Genomic DNA, 20,202 nt, shown 5'->3' on the forward strand with positions numbered 1-20,202 from the left:
CCCCCGCCCTAGGGCAAGAAACCTTAATGTTTGATGAAACGTGATTATATGCATGAGTGTATGTATGTATATGTACAGTATGTGACGCACTACAATTGAACTCGGCCAACCTACCACTCTTCTTCTCTGGCTCTTAACAGCAGGCAAATGCCACTGCCCCCTATTGCACAACCCCTGAATATGAGCACAATATTCCCGTCGCTACAGAAAAGTCCAAATCGTAGTATGCACAGTTGGAGAAACATGACAAATAGGGAAAACAGCTGCTATTTTTATATATACCGTATTTTCCGCACCATTAGCCGCACCTAAAAACCACAAATTTACTCAAAAGCTGACAGTGCGGCTTTTAACCCGGTGCGCTTTATATATGGATAAATATTAAGATTCATTTTCATAAAGTTTCGTTCTCGCAACTTCGGTAAACAGCCGCCATCTTTTTTCCCGGTAGAACAGGAAGCGCTTCTTCTTCTACGCAAGCAACCGCCAAGGTAAGCACCCGCCCCCATAGAACAGGAAGCGCTTCTTCTTGTACTGTAAGCAACCACCCGCCCCCGGAAGAAGAAGCGCGGTGCATGCTGGGATATGTGACGTTTCATTTCCATTTGTGTGTTTATGTAAAGACCCCAAAATGGCTCCTATTAAGTGTGTTGTCTGTCTAATTATAAATAATGCAGACGAGGCGTGTTAACAGAGTTCTCAACGTTTACTCACAGCGTGCTCATAACCACATTTTAACTGCCAGCATACAACGCTTCTCAGGGCTACCGCGCATGCTCGTAACTATCGTTGCATGCTGGGTAGTGTAGTTGTTATATTTGCTAGCTCATAACATCACATTAAGAGACACGCTTACGCGCTTAATTCAATACTCGCCGTCATTCCGGGTGGATTGACAAAAGACCTCCAGCCGCTAGATATTGGTGTCAACAGGGCATTCGAAGCTAGACTGCTAACTGCGTGGGAACAGTGGATGACAGAAGGCGAACACACCTTCACTAAGACAGGGAGGCAGCGCCAGACGACGCCAACATCTGCCAGTGGATCGTAAATGCCTGGGCAGATATTTCGGTCACAACTGTGGTCCGAGCTTTCCGGAAGGCAGGATTCACAGAACTGCTGGACAACAGTGACACTGACTCCGATGACTTCGACGAGACGGAACCGGCCATTTTGGATCCCACATTTGCCCAACTTTTCACTTCGGACACCGAAGACGAAGGATTTACGAATGAAGAATAACTTCAGAAAGTGAGCGCTATGTTTATTTTGTGTGTTGTGACATTAACGTTCGAGCAACATTATGTTGCTATTGCTCTGCACTATTTTGAATTTTACTATGTTTGTGATTGCACATTTGCGTACATTTTGGGAGTGAACAGAGTTGTTAGAACGCTGGTTTTTAATATATTATTAAAGTTTGACTGACCTATCTGACTATTTTTTTGACATTCCCTTTAGCGCAGCGTAGGCGCGGCTTATAGTCCGGGGCGGCTTATAGGTGGACAAAGTTTTGAAATATGCCATTCATTGAAGGTGCGGCTAATAACCCGGGGCGGCTTATAGTGCGGAAAATACGGTATGTTTTGATTCGGGCTATGTCGAAAACCACTTCTGTCCACTGCATTAGGAATTATGACGAGATAATTTCACAGTTTTTTTGTTTTGTTTTTTATCGTGGTTGTACTTTGCCTGGGGTGTGGGACCACAAGTATCAGACTTAAAGTTACATTCTCTCTAATCTTTAAGCTCTCAGCATGATCTGCAGTGCATTTCTATCAAGGTGTGGCTAATGGGCCTGAATGTTTTCCAGCAATGGTCCCATGCAGAACATTTTCAGGACACGAGGCTACTTTGATGCATTTTTGTACATAAATGATACTAACGCCTATCCAATGTTGGCTCAATATGTACCTTTTTATGTGTTCAGTTCAGTTTCAGTTTTATTTGGAACATGCATACGATACAATGTAATGCGTCACACATTTCCAGTTGTTTCATTACAGCACATCCGAAAAGGAGTAGGAAGAAGCAGAGCTTATTTAATCCTACCCCTTTTCATACCAGAGCAATTTTATCCCATTTCCTTGTTTTCTGTAACAGAACAGTGACAAATAAATAATATACCATAGTAAGCAAACAAATATTAAATACATAAATAATCTTTGTCTCAATAAAAAAAAAAAGGGTTCAAGATGTTAATCATAATTCTTGTTCTGTGTACTTTGTGAACACCTGTAGTTTGAACAGTCTCTTAAGCTGAATCATATTGCTGCTTTGTTTGATTTCTTTGCTTAATCCATTCCATAATTTAATTCCACATACAGATATACTCAAGGTTTTAAGTAGGGATGTCCGATAATATCGGACTGCCGATATTATCGTCCGATAAATGCTTTAAAAATGATCGGTATCGGTTTCAAAAAGTAAAATGTATGACTTTTTAAAACGCCGCTGTGTACACGGACGTAGGGAGAAGTACAGAGGCGCAAATAAACCTTAAAGGCACTGCCTTTGCGTGCCGACCCAGTCACATAATATTTGCGGCTTTTCACACACACAAGTGAATGCCACGCATACTTGGTCAACAGCCATGCAGGTCACACTGAGGGTGGCCGTATAAACAACTTTAACACTGTTACAAATATGCGCCACACTGTGAACCCACACCAAACAAGAATGACAAACACATTTCGGGAGAACATCCGCACCGGAACACAACAGAACAAATACCCAGAACCCCTTGCAGCACTAACTCTTCCAGGACGCTACAATATTGAGTTGATTTATTTTGGAAAACCTTGTTACATTGTTTAATTCATCCAGCAGTGCATCACAACAAAATTAGGCATAATAATGTGTTAATTCCACGACTTTATATATCGGTATCTGTTGATATCGGTATCGGTAATCAAGAGTTGGACAATATCGGAATATCGGCAAAAAAGCCATTATTGGACATTTCTAGTTTTAAGTGTTGTACGAGCATGCACATGTTTTAAATGTGATTTTCCTCTAAGGTTATATTTCTCCTCTTTTGTTGAGAAGAATTGTTGTACATTCTTATGTAGCAGGTTATAGTTTGCTTTGTGCATCATTTTAGCTGTTTGCAAATGCACCAAATCGTTGAATTTCAATAATTGTGATTTAATAAATGAAGGGTTTGTATGTTTTTTTTGCAAATATGTTTTATTGATTTTTACAGTTAAAATCACATTTAACAGTCATACTTTGCTAAGGCAAACCCTTTATACAAGCACACATCCACTCATACACACTCACATGCACACTTGAGGAGAGAGTTGCACTTGAACTTTAACAACTCAAGGTTTACAGTATAGACATTATTAGAAAAAATACCCAGATATTGTGTATATATATCCATCCATCCCGCTCTGGCTCAGGACCAGCAGGCTATCTAGACCATAGCAAGATGGATGAATATTCCTCGGCATCAAGGATCCTCAGGAAGTGATCATAAGATCACCTCCCGAGGACTTCTACACCGTTCACACTTAAAAAAGAAAAAGAAAGTCACAGACCTTGGTCAGATGCAAAACAATACAAAGTCACAAAAAAAAAAAAAAAAAAGCAAGTAAACCGTGACAAAACCATATCAAAAGTGACACACAAAAAAACAATAGTAGTGTAGGATAAATACAAAAAATAATAACAATAATAAAAAAGGAATGCAACTACAAAAAAAGATGGCTTTTTTTTTTTTGATGAATTATTCTAATTGATCTTTTTTGTAACACAGTTAGTGAATGAAGCACACGTGTAGAAATATTTCCCCATATTTCTGCACAATAATAGAGAATATGAAGTGATTTTTGGTCTAGTACAGTGGTTCTTAACCTTGTTGGAGGTACCGAACCCCACCAGTTTCATATGCGCATTCACCGAACCCTTCTTTAGTGACAATTAAAATGTTTGTTTTTTTTCTTCAAATTCAAGACAAAGTTATATGGTTTTGGTAACACTTTAGTATGGGGAACATGTTCTAAGTACCGGTAACATACTTAATTTAGAGTTCTTTGGACACTAGGGGAACATATTCTAAGTAACAAAGACTTAATTTAAAGTTCTTTGGACACTAGGGGAACATATTCTAAGTAACAAAGACTTAATTTAGGGTTTTTTGGACACTAGGGGAACATATTCTAAGTAACAAAGACTTAATTTAGAGTTTTTTGGACACTAGGGGAACACATTCTAAGTAACAAAGACTTAATTTAGAGTTATTTGGACACTAGGGGAACATATTCTAAGTAACAAAGACTTACGGTAATTTAGGGTTTTTTGGACACTAGTGGAACATATTCTAAGACACAAAGACTTCATTTAGAGTTTTTTGGACACTAGGGGAACATATTCTAAGTAACAAAGACTTAATTTAGAGTTTTTTGGACACTAGTGGAACACATTCTAAGTAACAAAGACTTAATTTAGAGTTATTTGGACACTAGGGGAACATATTCTAAGTAACAAAGACTTAATTCAGAGTTATTTGGACACTAGGGGAACATATTCTAAGTAACAAAGACTTAATTTAGAGTTATTTGGACACTAGGGGAACATATTCTAAGTAACAAAGACTTAATTTAGAGTTATTTGGACACTAGGGGAACATATTCTAAGTAACAAAGACTTAATTTAGAGTTCTTTGGACACTAGGGGAACATATTCTAAGTAACAAAGACTTAATTTAGGGTTTTTTGGACACTAGGGGAACATATTCTAAGTAACAAAGACTTAATTTAGAGTTTTTTGGACACTAGGAACACATTCTAAGTAACAAAGACTTAATTTAGAGTTATTTGGAGACTAGGGGAACATATTCTAAGTAACAAAGACTTAATTTAGAGTTTTTTGGACACTAGTGGAACATATTCTAAGACACAAAGACTTCATTTAGAGTTTTTTGGACACTAGGGGAACATATTCTAAGTAACAAAGACTTAATTTAGAGTTCTTTGGACACTAGGGGAACATTCTAAGTAACAAAGACTTAATTTAGGGTTTTTTGGACACTAGGGGAACATATTCTAAGTAACAAAGACTTAATTTAGAGTTATTTGGACACTAGGGGAACATATTCTAAGTAACAAAGACTTAATTTAGAGTTATTTGGACACTAGGGGAACATATTCTAAGTAACAAAGACTTAATTTAGAGTTATTTGGACACTAGGGGAACATATTCTAAGTAACAAAGACTTAATTTAGAGTTATTTGGACACTAGTGGAACATATTCTAAGACACAAAGACTTAATTTAGAGTTATTTGGACACTAGGGGAACATATTCTAAGTAACAAAGACTTACGGTAATTTAGAGTTTTTTGGACACTAGTGGAACATATTCTAAGACACAAAGACTTCATTTAGAGTTTTTTGGACACTAGGGGAACATATTCTAAGTAACAAAGACTTAATTTAGAGTTTTTTGGACACTAGTGGAACACATTCTAAGTAACAAAGACTTAATTTAGAGTTATTTGGACACTAGGGGAACATATTCTAAGTAACAAAGACTTAATTCAGAGTTATTTGGACACTAGGGGAACATATTCTAAGTAACAAAGACTTAATTTAGAGTTATTTGGACACTAGGGGAACATATTCTAAGTAACAAAGACTTAATTTAGAGTTATTTGGACACTAGGGGAACATATTCTAAGTAACAGACTTAATTCAGAGTTATTTGGACACTAGGGGAACATATTCTAAGTAACAAAGACTTAATTTAGGGTTTTTTGGACATTAGGGGAACATATTTTAAGTAACAAAGACTTAATTTAGAGTTATTTGGACACTAGGGGAACATATTCTAAGTAACAAAGACTTAATTTAGAGTTTTTTGGACACTAGGGGAACATATTCTAAGTAACAAAGACTTAATTTAGAGTTTTTTGGACACTAGGGGAACATATTCTAAGTAACAAAGACTTAATTTAGAGTTTTTTGGACACTAGTGGAACATATTCTAAGACACAAAGACTTCATTTAGAGTTTTTTGGACACTAGGGGAACATATTCTAAGTAACAAAGACTTAATTTAGAGTTCTTTGGACACTAGGGGAACATATTCTAAGTAACAAAGACTTAATTTAGAGTTCTTTGGACACTAGGGGAACATATTCTAAGTAACAAAGACTTAATTTAGGGTTTTTTGGACACTAGGGGAACATATTCTAAGTAACAAAGACTTAATTTAGAGTTTTTTGGACACTAGGGGAACACATTCTAAGTAACAAAGACTTAATTTAGAGTTATTTGGACACTAGGGGAACATATTCTAAGTAACAAAGACTTAATTCAGAGTTATTTGGACACTAGGGGAACATATTCTAAGTAACAAAGACTTAATTTAGAGTTATTTGGACACTAGGGGAACATATTCTAAGTAACAAAGACTTAATTTAGAGTTATTTGGACACTAGGGGAACATATTCTAAGTAACAAAGACTTACGGTAATTTAGAGTTTTTTGGACACTAGTGGAACATATTCTAAGACACAAAGACTTCATTTAGAGTTTTTTGGACACTAGGGGAACATATTCTAAGTAACAAAGACTTAATTTAGAGTTTTTTGGACACTAGTGGAACACATTCTAAGTAACAAAGACTTAATTTAGAGTTATTTGGACACTAGGGGAACATATTCTAAGTAACAAAGACTTAATTCAGAGTTATTTGGACACTAGGGGAACATATTCTAAGTAACAAAGACTTAATTTAGAGTTTTTTGGACACTAGTGGAACACATTCTAAGTAACAAAGACTTAATTTAGAGTTATTTGGACACTAGGGGAACATATTCTAAGTAACAAAGACTTAATTCAGAGTTATTTGGACACTAGGGGAACATATTCTAAGTAACAAAGACTTAATTTAGAGTTATTTGGACACTAGGGGAACATTTTCTAAGTAACAAAGACTTAATTTAGAGTTTTTTGGACACTAGGAACACATTCTAAGTAACAAAGACTTAATTTAGAGTTATTTGGAGACTAGGGGAACATATTCTAAGTAACAAAGACTTAATTTAGAGTTATTTGGACACTAGGGGAACATATTCTAAGTAACAAAGACTTAATTTAGAGTTATTTGGACACTAGTGGAACATATTCTAAGACACAAAGACTTAATTTAGAGTTATTTGGACACTAGGGGAACATATTCTAAGTAACAAAGACTTAATTTAGGGTTTTTTGGACACTAGGGGAACATATTCTAAGTAACAAAGACTTAATTTAGGGTTTTTTGGACACTAGGGGAACATATTCTAAGTAACAAAGACTTAATTTAGAGTTATTTGGACACTAGGAGAACATATTCTAAGTAACAGACTTAATTCAGAGTTATTTGGACACTAGGGGAACATATTCTAAGTAACAAAGACTTAATTTAGAGTTTTTTGGACACTAGGGGAACATATTCTAAGTAACAAAGACTTAATTTAGAGTTTTTTGGACACTAGTGGAACATATTCTAAGACACAAAGACTTCATTTAGAGTTTTTTGGACACTAGGGGAACATATTCTAAGTAACAAAGACTTAATTTAGAGTTCTTTGGACACTAGGGGAACATATTCTAAGTAACAAAGACTTAATTTAGGGTTTTTTGGACACTAGGGGAACATATTCTAAGTAACAAAGACTTAATTTAGAGTTTTTTGGACACTAGGGGAACACATTCTAAGTAACAAAGACTTAATTTAGAGTTATTTGGACACTAGGGGAACATATTCTAAGTAACAAAGACTTACGGTAATTTAGAGTTTTTTGGACACTAGTGGAACATATTCTAAGACACAAAGACTTCATTTAGAGTTTTTTGGACACTAGGGGAACATATTCTAAGTAACAAAGACTTAATTTAGAGTTTTTTGGACACTAGTGGAACACATTCTAAGTAACAAAGACTTAATTTAGAGTTATTTGGACACTAGGGGAACATATTCTAAGTAACAAAGACTTAATTCAGAGTTATTTGGACACTAGGGGAACATATTCTAAGTAACAAAGACTTAATTTAGAGTTATTTGGACACTAGGGGAACATATTCTAAGTAACAAAGACTTAATTTAGAGTTATTTGGACACTAGGGGAACATATTCTAAGTAACAGACTTAATTCAGAGTTATTTGGACACTAGGGGAACATATTCTAAGTAACAAAGACTTAATTTAGGGTTTTTTGGACATTAGGGGAACATATTTTAAGTAACAAAGACTTAATTTAGAGTTATTTGGACACTAGGGGAACATATTCTAAGTAACAAAGACTTAATTTTGAGTTTTTTGGACACTAGGGGAACATATTCTAAGTAACAAAGACTTAATTTAGAGTTTTTTGGACACTAGTGGAACATATTCTAAGACACAAAGACTTCATTTAGAGTTTTTTGGACACTAGGGGAACATATTCTAAGTAACAAAGACTTAATTTAGAGTTCTTTGGACACTAGGGGAACATATTCTAAGTAACAAAGACATAATTTAGGGTTTTTTGGACACTAGGGGAACATATTCTAAGTAACAAAGACTTAATTTAGAGTTTTTTGGACACTAGGGGAACACATTCTAAGTAACAAAGACTTAATTTAGAGTTATTTGGACACTAGGGGAACATATTCTAAGTAACAAAGACTTACGGTAATTTAGAGTTTTTTGGACACTAGTGGAACATATTCTAAGACACAAAGACTTCATTTAGAGTTTTTTGGACACTAGGGGAACATATTCTAAGTAACAAAGACTTAATTTAGAGTTCTTTGGACACTAGGGGAACATTCTAAGTAACAAAGACTTAATTTAGGGGTTTTTTGACACTAGGGGAACATATTCTAAGTAACAAAGACTTAATTTAGAGTTATTTGGACACTAGGGGAACATATTCTAAGTAACAAAGACTTACGGTAATTTAGAGTTTTTTGGACACTAGTGGAACATATTCTAAGACACAAAGACTTCATTTAGAGTTTTTTGGACACTAGGGGAACATATTCTAAGTAACAAAGACTTAATTTAGAGTTTTTTGGACACTAGGGGAACACATTCTAAGTAACAAAGACTTAATTTAGAGTTATTTGGACACAAGGGGAACATATTCTAAGTAACAAAGACTTATGGTAATTTAGAGTTTTTTGGACACTAGTGGAACATATTCTAAGACACAAAGACTTCATTTAGAGTTTTTTGGACACTAGGGGAACATATTCTAAGTAACAAAGACTTAATTTAGGGTTTTTTGGACACTAGGGGAACATATTCTAAGTAACAAAGACTTAATTTAGAGTTTTTTGGACACTAGGGGAACATATTCTAAGTAACAAAGACTTAATTTAGAGTTATTTGGACACTAAGGGAACATATTCTAAGTAACAAAGACTTAATTTAGAGTTATTTGGACACTAGGGGAACATATTCTAAGTAACAAAGACTTAATTTAGGGTTTTTTGGACACTAGGGGAACATATTCTAAGTAACAAAGACTTAATTTAGGGTTTTTTGGACACTAGGGGAACATATTCTAAGTAACAAAGACTTAATTCAGAGTTATTTGGACACTAGGGGAACATATTCTAAGTAACAAAGACTTAATTTAGAGTTATTTGGACACTAGGGGAACATATTCTAAGTAACAAAGACTTAATTTAGAGTTATTTGGTTAGGGTTAGGGCCAGGGTTAGAGGGTTATTGTTATAATAAGGCCATGCCGAATAAGTCATTAATAAGTACTTAATAATGACTAGTTAAGAGCCAATATGTTACTAATTTGCATGTTAATAACTAATTAATGGTGAATAAGTTCCCCATACTAAAGTGTTACCATGTTTTTTAACTGGTGCACAAAATGAAGCGTGCATGAACATCACCTTGTTCAAACAACAAAATCAACACAGTGCATAAACTCACAACAAATTACACACCTGCAAATCAGTCTGACTTCTGCTGTTGTCGTATCCGTAATACGCCGATAGGGAGAAGCTTTTATTTACACGATGAGTCGGGTGTGTCTTGACCTCCGCCGAACCCTTAGGGTTCGATCGAACCCAGGTTAAGAACCACTGGTCATGTTTAGCTCTATTCATTATTGACGTGTTTTTTGCTACTTTTAGTATATATTTTTTAAAAGACATTTCCAATTCATTTTAACACCTATTATTACACCCAAAAATGTGTTTTCCTTTACCATTTCAATATCTACTCCGTCTATTTGTGTTTGACTTTCTCCTCTACTGTTACTAAATAGCATTATTTTAGTTTTGTGCATTTAAAAAAAAAAAAAAAAGGAGAAATCTGCTGTAAGGTATTCGATTATTTTGCTGTGTGTGTTTGCTCCTACAGCGAACGCGTACATTCGTCATAATGCGGACAAGCTGAGCCGCGTCTATCCTGCGGGCTCCAGGGCCGACTCCTCCAACTACAACCCTGTGCCTCTGTGGAATGCCGGCTGCCAAATTGGTACGTGGACACCATTACGATACGTAAATGGACACAACGTTGTAGTGTGGACACTAGAGTTGTACAGTATACCAGTATTAGTGTAGTACTGCGATACTAATGAATCATTTTCGGTACTATACCGTCTCTGAAACGTACCGCGTCTAAGTCATGTCGTGACATTGCAGGTTTTCCGAGCAGAGGAGCATGTTCGGCAGCGCACAATCACAGAGTACTTACAAGCAGACAGTGTGTAGACAGAAAAGGGAGAACGGACGCATTTTGGCTTAAAAACTAACAAAGGTGAACTTATAACTTGAAGCACCCTCAGGAAGAGGTGCTTTAAGACATGGCTTGCTAGCTGGCTAGAGTCTAACGTCCATCCGCCGTTAAATCACTAATCCTCGCCTCCATGGCGACAAATAAAGTAAGTTTCTTACACGTATCATTATCACTGCAGAACGAGGAATAGCTAAACATGCTTCACTACACGCTGTAGCTTACCGGCATCAAAATGTAAACAAACGCCATTGATGGATCTACACCTGACATCCACTGTAATGATATCAGCACAGGCACGTATCTAGTCGATACTACTATGACTACATCGATATTTTTTGGCATCACATCTTTCGTTTTTTAAAAATGTATATTCAGTTTATAAACTCAGGAAATACATCCCTGGACACATGAGGACTTTGAATATGACCAATGTATGATCCTGTAACGACTTGGTATCGGATTGATACCCAAATTTGTGGTATCATCCAAAACTAATGTAAAGTCATACTTGCCAACCCTCCCGAATTTTCCGGGAGACTCCCGAAATTCAGCGCCTCTCCCGAAAACCTGCCGGGACAAATATTCTCCCGAAAATCTCCCGATTTTCAGCCGGAGCTGGAGGCCACGCCCCCTCCAACTCCATGCGGACCCGAGGAGTGAGGACAGCCTTTTCTTTATGACGGGCGGACAACAGGGTGACAAGAACTAAATCATCCAGACTAGAGATAAATTGTATTATTATGTTTATCTTACCTAAAAATAAATATATTTATTAATTTAAAAAATACATTTTTACTATATTTTGCTAAAAACATCAAAATTAATTGTATTTTTATTTGTATTTTTTCTGACTCCTTATTACATCCAGCCATAGAATTATACATTAAAATAAACGTATTTGAAATAATTAATTTTAAATTATCATAATAATTCATTTAAAATGACCATATTTAATTATTAAAATAATTGCTTGTTTATCAACAACTTTAGCATTTTATTCATTACATTTTGAAGCTCTCAGAAGCCAAGTTATGTTATATTCCTTAAAATTTATTTATGCAAGTTTGAAGTATCAATTATCTAAACACAGTTTTGTTTGCATATTTTCAGGATCTATGTATGTATGTATGTATGTATGAAATACTTGACTTGGTGAATTCTACCTGTCAATATACTACTCCCCTCTTAACCACGCCCCCGCCCTCAACCACGCCCTTGTTCCACCCCTGACCACCCCCCCACCTCCCGAAATCGGAGGTCTCAAGGTTGGCAAGTATGTGTAAAGTATCCAACAGAAGAAGTGATTATTACATTTTAACAGAAGTGTAGACAGAACACGTTAAAAAGAGAAAGTTAGCAGATATTAACAGTAAATGAACAAGTAGATTAATAATTAATTTTCTACCACTTGTCCTTAATAATGTTGACAAAATAATAGAATGATAAATAATACAGTATTTTACTGCATATGTCAGCACACTAATTACCGTATTTTTCGGAGTATAAGTCGCACCGGCTGAAAATGCATAATAAAGAAGGAAAATAACATATATAAGTCGCACTGGAGTATAGGTCGCATTTTTTGGGGAAATTTATTTGATAAAAGCCAACACCAAGAATAGACATTTGAAAGGCAATTTAAAATAAATAAAGAATAGTGAACAACAGGCTGAATAAGTGTACGTTATATGAGGCATAAATAAGCAACTGGTATGTTAACGTAACATATTATGGTAAGAGTCATTCAAATAACTATAACATATAGAACATGCTATACGTTTACCAAACAATCTGTCACTCCTAATAGCTAAATCCCATGAAATCTTATACGTCTAGTCTCTTAACGTGAATGAGCTAATTAATATTATTTGATATTTTACGCTAATGTGTTAATCATTTCACACATAAGTCGCTCCTGAGTATACAGTAAGTCGCACTCCTCGGCCAAACTATGAAAAAAACTGCGACTTATAGTCCGAAAAATACGGTAGGAGTTTTTGTTCCCTTACTACTAAAAGACAAGTTGTCTAGTATGTTCACTATTTTATTTAAGGACTAAATTGCAATAATAAACATATGTTTAATGTACCCTAAGATTTTTTGTTAAAATAAAGCCAATAATGCCATTTTTTTGTGGTCCCCGTTATTTACCGAAAAGTATCGAAATAATTTTAGTACCGGTATCGTTACAACACTAGTGGACACAAAGCACAACAAAGGCTGTTAGTCGAATTAGTCCTCATCTTTGTCCGCTCCCTTTTGCCCCTCCTAGTGGCTTTAAACTTTCAGACCAGCTGCCCAGACATGGACTTGAACCAGGGCAGGTTCTTTGCTAACGGAAAGAGCGGCTACATCCTGAAGCCGACCTACATGAGGAGCACGACCACGGACTTCGACCCCATCACTCTGGCCCGAGGAGACTGGCTCAGGCACAAGACGCTCCATGTGATGGTCAGTGCTTTTGTCAACGTGAAGGAAGGCCTGAGATATATTGATATATCTATCCTTCAGGAGAGTTCCCTCAGGAACATTTAAATTCCAGCAGCAGGGTACAGAATTGAGATCGAATTTAAAAAGTAAATAATGGGGGTATAAATGGAAATTATAACAATAAAAAGCAACAATAAGAATGAAAATATAACAGTAAAAATAAGAATATAACAAGAGAAACTAGGCAGTAGTGACCATGTTATGAAAATATTGCACTGTTTGGACTGTGCATTTGTTTTTGTTTTGGTTCCTACACTGCACACATTAAGTCTAACAAGTCCTTTTCATGTAGGTTTTGCTCCAGGAAATGAATCTGACATGCATTTCCCATAATATAAATAACTACCTACATGGACAAACCCCGTTTCCATATGAGTTGGGAAATTGTGTTAGATGTAAATATAAACGGAATACAATGATTTGCAAATCCTTTTCAACCCATATTCAGTTGAATGCACTACAAAGACAACATATTTGATGTTCAAACTCATAAACTTTTTTTTTTTTTTTTTTTCAAATAATAATTAACTTAGATTTTCATGGCTGCAACACGTGCCAAAGTAGTTGGGAAAGGGCATGTTCACCACTGTGTTACATGGCCTTTCCTTTTAACAACACTCAGTAAACATTTGGGAACTGAGGAGACACATTTTTGAAGCTTCTCAGGTGGAATTCTTTCCCATTCTTGCTTGATGTACAGCTTAAGTTGTTCAACAGTCCGGGGGTCTCCGTTGTGGTATTTTAGGCTTCATAATGCGCCACACATTTTCAATGGGAGTCAGGTCTGGACTACAAGCAGGCCAGTCTAGTACCCACACTCTTTTACTATGAAGCCATGTTGATGTAACACGTGGCTTGGCATTGTCTTGCTGAAATAAGCAGGGGCGTCCATGGTAACGTTGCTTGGATGGCAACATATGTTGCTCCAAAACCTGTATGTACCTTTCAGCATTAATGGTGCCTTCACAGATGTGTAAGTTACCCATGTCTTGGGCACTAATACACCCCTATACCATCACACATGCTGGCTTTTCAACTTTGCCCCTATAACAATCCGGATGGTTCTTTTCCTCTTTGGTCCGGAGGACACGACATCCACAGTTTCCAAAAACAATTTGAAATGTGGACTCGTCAGACCACAGAACACTTTTCCACTTTGTATCAGTCCATCTTAGATGAGCTCAGGCCCAGCGAAGCAGATGGCGTTTCTGGGTGTTGTTGATAAACGGTTTTCGCCTTGCATAGGAGAGTTTTAACTTGCACTTACAGATGTAGTTACTGACAGTGGGTTTCTGAAGTGTTCCTGAGCCCTTGTGGTGATATCCTTTACACACTGATGTTGCTTGTTGATGCAGTACAGCCTGAGGGATGGAAGGTCACGGGCTTAGTTGCTTACGTGCAGTGATTTCTCCAGATTCTCTGAACCCTTTGATGATATTACGGACCGTAGATGGTGAAATCCTTAAATTCCTTGCAATAGCTGGTTGAGAAAGGTTTTTCTTAAACTCTTCAACAATTTGCTCACGCATTTGTTGACAAAGTGGTGTACCTCGCCCCATCCTTCTTTGTGAATGACTGAGCATTTCATGGAATCTACTTTTATACCCAATCATGGCACCCACCTGCTCCTAGTATGCCTGTTCACCTGTGGGATGTTCCAAATAAGTGTTTGATGAGCATTCCTCAACTTTATCAGTATTTATTGCCACCTTTCCCAACTTCTTTGTCACGTGTTGCTGGCATCAAATTCTAAAGTTAATTATTATTTGCAAAAAAAAAAAAAAAAAAGTTTATCAGTTTGAACATCAATTATGTTGTCTTTGTAGCATATTCAACTGAATATGGGTTGAAAAGGATTTGCAAATCATTGTATTCTGTTTATATTTACATCTAACACAATTTCCCAACTCATATGGAAATGGGGTTTGTACTTGTACTTTGAACTAGGGTGTCTCAATACGACTTTTTCACTTCCAACAGCGATATTGGAGCGTGTGACATACTAATATTAATCTGATACGATATCAGCAGGAATCGTAGTACAAACTTATTTTAAAATGTAGACTGTTAGAAAATGTTTAATCAAGAGAAATTACTCAGGACTGTGGTAGTTATGAAAAATATTCATCTTATGACAGGTGTATGCTTTTGAAGTGGAGTGTTGGTGTGTTTTGGCGACACCAAGCAGACACAATAATTCATTACATTGAGCTCCCGATTGGAGCACATACTTGTTGGTCACAAAAAAAACATTCATGAAGTTTGCTTCTTTTATGAATTTATTATGGGTCTACTGAAAATGTGACTTGGTCAAAAGTATACATACAGCAATGTTAATATTTGCTTACATGTCCCTTGGCAAGTTTCACTGCAATAAGGCGCTTTTGGTAGCCATCCACAAGCTTCTGCTTGAATTTTTGACCACTCCTCTTGACAAAAATGGTGCAGTTCAGCTAAATGTGTTTGACTTGTTTCTTCAGCATTGTCAGGACTTTGGAAAGGCCATTCTAAAACTTAAATTCTAGCCTGATTTAGCCATTCCTTGGCCACTTTTGACGTGTGTTTGGGGTCCTTGTCCTGTTGGAACACCCAACTGCGCCCAAGACCCAACCTCCGGGCTGATGATTTTAGCTTGTCCTGAAGAATTTGGAGGTAATCCTCCTTTTTCATTGTCCCATTTACTCTCTGTAAAGCACCAGTTCCATTGGCAGAAAAACAGGCCCAGAGAATAATACTACCATCACCATGCTTGGCGGTAGGAATGGTGTTCTTGGGATTAAAGGCCTCGCCTTTTCTTCTCCAAACATATTGCTGGGTATTGTGGCCAAACAGCTCCATTTTTGTTTCATCTGACCACAGAACTTTCCTCCAGAAGGTCTTATCTTAGTCCATGTGATGTCAGATGAAACATAATGTTCTTTACAAGCGTATGTAAACTTTTGACCACGACTGTATGTTATTTGAACTCGTTAGACTTCAATCTCTATATCAACTTCAGAACTATCCATTAAGTTATTTTTTGCGCAATGACAGTTTTAAAGTAAAAAAAACTGCCATCTCTGTGTTATTATTGTCAATATTTCCTCATTATTACACCTGTTTACTATTTTATCCCGCTTTTCTTGTTTGTAATTCATTACATTGAGCTCCCGACGCAGCGGACACTATTGTTACTGGATAATTTCTAGTAGGCTTCTGCCTTGGAGAATTTGTAAGTATAATGCAAATATGATTATTTGATGCTTTTTGTTTTTGTCACCCTGGTCCATGATTACCTCAAAATTGATACGGTTAACATTATGAGCAATAATATATATATAAAATAATTGCCATTTATGGACTTCCCTGCCTGTTTCCTCCAAGCATTTTGAAGAAAATATCAGTGGAAGAGGACGCAAAACCGAATATAGCAGCTTGCCTTCTTTGTATCTCGTTTTCTCTATTGTCTGAGGTTCTGACTCCGTCGTCCTGGTTTCCTTGCTGTACCCAAAATGGAACAAAACCGTGATATCGCATACTGCAAAAAGTCAGTGTTCAAAAACAAGAAAAAAAAAATACAAAAATGAGGGGTATTTTACTTGAACTAAGCAAAATTATCTGCCAATAGAACAAGAAAATTTGGCTTGTCAAGACTTTCCAAAACAAGTCAAATTAGCTAACCTCAATGAACCCAAAAATAGCTTAAAATAAGTATATTCTCACTAATGACAAGTGCACTTTTCTTGGTAGAAAAAAGAGACCTTTTTGCTTAATATGTTGAAAAATATTCTTAAATTAAGTAAATGCTAGTGCCATTATTTTGACATAATGATTACATTTCTTGAAACCAGCAAACTTATACTAAAAACTAATTTATTGTTCTTAATGGAAAGGCAACAAGGCAACCGCTTGTTACTCTCGGGGTCTCCTAGCCGTTCAGGCAAATCATATGGTCTAAAAATGCATTTTTCCATGGATAACATGACATCATCGCGCCAAGTGCGTGCTCTTTCAGTCAATTAGTGCACATATATACAGCCCGGCCCCCGGCCAAATTGTTTTTAATTGTCATTTTGAGGAATTTATCTGAATGTGCATGAACTATTTTTGTTTGAAATGTTGAATGTTTAAATATTAACTGTCAGTTTACTGTACTGTGCCAACTGTACTACTATATGAATACATGTTTTCTATCGTTTCATTGAAAATAAAACAGCAAAATCTGTTTTTAATTATGAGACACAATTGTGTCAAAGTCATGATTTTTGTTTTCATGCTTGAAATAAGAAATGATTACTTTAAAAAAGGTAGTTTTATACTTGTGAGTGTTGATGACACAGCTTTGCAATACTTGATATTCTAGTTTCAAGCATGTTTTACTCAATATAGGTCATCAAATCTCAGCTAAAAACTGATATTTTACTGAGATCAATTAGGACCAAAACTCTTAAAACAAGTAAAACACTCTGCTTAGTGAGAAGAATTATCTTATCAGACAGAAAATAAGCACATTTATTATTATTTGAGATATTTCATCTTACTTAGATTTTACTTTTTGCAGTGTGCTGTTCCACTCCTGCTCTGTTGTAAACGTACATAATGTGTCACCAGGTGATATCGGCTCAGCAGCTCCCAAAAGTGAACAACAAGTCGTCGTCCATCGTGGACCCGCTGGTTAAGGTGGAGATTTACGGCGTACCGGCTGACGTGGCGGTGAAAGAGACCACTACGGTTGAAAACAACGGTACAGTATTACCCTTCATGTACATAGCAGTCTAAAAAGATCTCTTATTGCAATGTCATCCATTTCTTTCTCGTTGAAGTCCTATTTTGTGTTGGTGTATCGTATTGACAACATTTTGTAATATTTAGGAAGAACCGTATTTTCCGGACTATAGGGCGCACCGGATAAGACTTATTGTCATTCAAATTTGAACTTTACAGTACAGATAAGAACAACATTTAGTTGCATTAGCTCATTGTAGTGCAGGATAAAAAATCTAAATAAGGTGTAAATATAAATAAATAGATTACTGTACTATCTACTAACTGGATTATAAGGCGCACTGCCGATGAGCGGGTCTAGTCAGGTCTATTTTCATACATAAGGCGCACCGGATTATAGGGCGCATTAAAGGTGTCATATTATTATTATTTTCTAAATGTAAAAGACTTCCTTGTGGTCTACATAACATGTAATGGTGGTTCTTTGCTCAAAATGTTGCATAGATGATGTTTTACACATCATCTTCAAGTCGCTTCAGGATGCGCCGTTTTGTGGGCGGGTCTTATTTACGTGGCTCACCTTCGACAGCGTCTTCTCCCCGTCATCTTTGCTGTAGCGGTGTAGCGTGCCCTGCTGCCTTGTGGGTTAGTCTGGGAAGACAAAAGGCTAGGGGAGCACACCCTAAAAGAAAAGCAAGTGCTGGTAGGCGCACCATAGGCGGTCCTCCGACAGACCGGAGCTCCGGCTGTGAGGAGGTGCCGGTCATCCTGGGTTTCCCTTGCCACCGGATACGGCTCCCCACAGCGAAGAAGTCACGTTGGAGTCTGCGCGTCTCCCTCGTCGAAAAAGACCAACGGCGGAGTGGGCGGATGATGGTTGCATAGAAGCTCCACAAAGGCGGAAGAAGGCTGCAGCAAAGATAGGCCCCCAATTGTCTTCTCTTTGCCAAGGACAGTGTGGTGGCTGTCTGTGCACCAGTCTCCCCACTTTTTTAAAAGATTCCACGCACAGGCGTGCTCCTGAACCAACAGGAGGACAATCGTACTTGTTTCGAGTGATCGCCGACGACGTAGCGTGAAAGGACGGGAGTGGAAGAAGTGTCAAAAGATGGAGCTGACCGTTTTAATGATATTCAGACTTTACGTCAATCAATAACGGAGCAGCATCTCCTCATCCGTGGCTCACTGGTGCAACATCAACAACACTGGAAATGTGTCCCGTGAAATAACGTCCGACCGGAACTCTAGTAACTAAAGTTCCTTGGGTGAATAATGTAAACTCACTATACCGGTATGTTTTAGCGCTTTCATGGCGAGTTTACTGACAGATATAAGTAAGAACTAGAGATGTCCGATAATTTTGGCCTGCCTATATTATCGGCCGATAAATGCTTTAAAATGTAATATCGGAAATTATTGGTATGGGTTTCAAAAAGTCAAATGTATGATTTTTTAAAACGCAGCTGTGTACACGGACGTAGGGAGAAGTACAGAGCGCCAATAAACCTTAAAGGCACTGCCTTGGCGTGCCGGCCCAATCACATAATATCTACGGCTTTTCACACACACACACACACACACACACAAGTGACTGCAAGGCCTACTTGGTCAAGAGCCATACAGGTCACACTGAGGGTGGCCGTATAAACAACTTTAACACTGTTACAAATATGCGCCACACTGTGAACCCACACCAAACAAGAATGACAAACACATTTCGGGAGAACATCCGCACCGTAACACAACATAAACACAACAGAACAAATACCCAGAATCCCTTGCAGCACTAACTCTTCCGGGACGCTACAATATACACCCCCCGCCCCCCCACCTCAACCTCCTCATGCTCTCTCAGTGAGAGCATGTCCCAAATTCCAAGGTGCTGTTTTGAGGCATGTTAAAAAAAATAATGCACTTTGTGACTTCAATAATAAATATAGCAGTGCCATGTTGGCACTTTTTCCCCATAACTTGAGTTGATTTGTTTTGGAAAACCTTGTTACATTGTTTAATGCATCCAGCGGGGCGTCACAACAAAATTAGGCATAATAATGTGTTAAATCCACGACTGTATATATCGGTATCGGTTGATATCGGAATCGGTAATTAAGAGTTGGACAATATCAGCAAAAAAGCCATTATCGGACATCTCTAGTAAGAACTTTACACTAATTTACAGTATATTAGAAATGGCAACAGTGGAGGATGAATGTCACATAACAAGAAGATAGAGGAAAAAGAAGAAGCTTATCGACTACGTTATCGGCACAGA

The 20,202-nt window shown here is 37.0% G+C and overlaps 1 protein-coding gene across 1 annotated transcript in view; it reads left to right on the forward strand.

The window, feature by feature from the left end:
* Nucleotides 1-20,202, forward strand: part of LOC133581483 (1-phosphatidylinositol 4,5-bisphosphate phosphodiesterase delta-1-like) — a 72,681-nt gene that overhangs the window by 45,648 nt on the left and 6,831 nt on the right. The window contains exons 11-13 of the mRNA XM_061935500.1: nt 10,359-10,475; nt 13,009-13,187; nt 17,817-17,949. Coding sequence (XP_061791484.1) covers nt 10,359-10,475; nt 13,009-13,187; nt 17,817-17,949 — 429 coding nt within the window. The remainder of the gene's footprint in view (nt 1-10,358; nt 10,476-13,008; nt 13,188-17,816; nt 17,950-20,202) is intronic.

The sequence above is a fragment of the Nerophis lumbriciformis genome, linkage group LG03 (assembly GCF_033978685.3).
Source record: "Nerophis lumbriciformis linkage group LG03, RoL_Nlum_v2.1, whole genome shotgun sequence".
NCBI classification, from domain to species: domain Eukaryota; kingdom Metazoa; phylum Chordata; class Actinopteri; order Syngnathiformes; family Syngnathidae; genus Nerophis; species Nerophis lumbriciformis.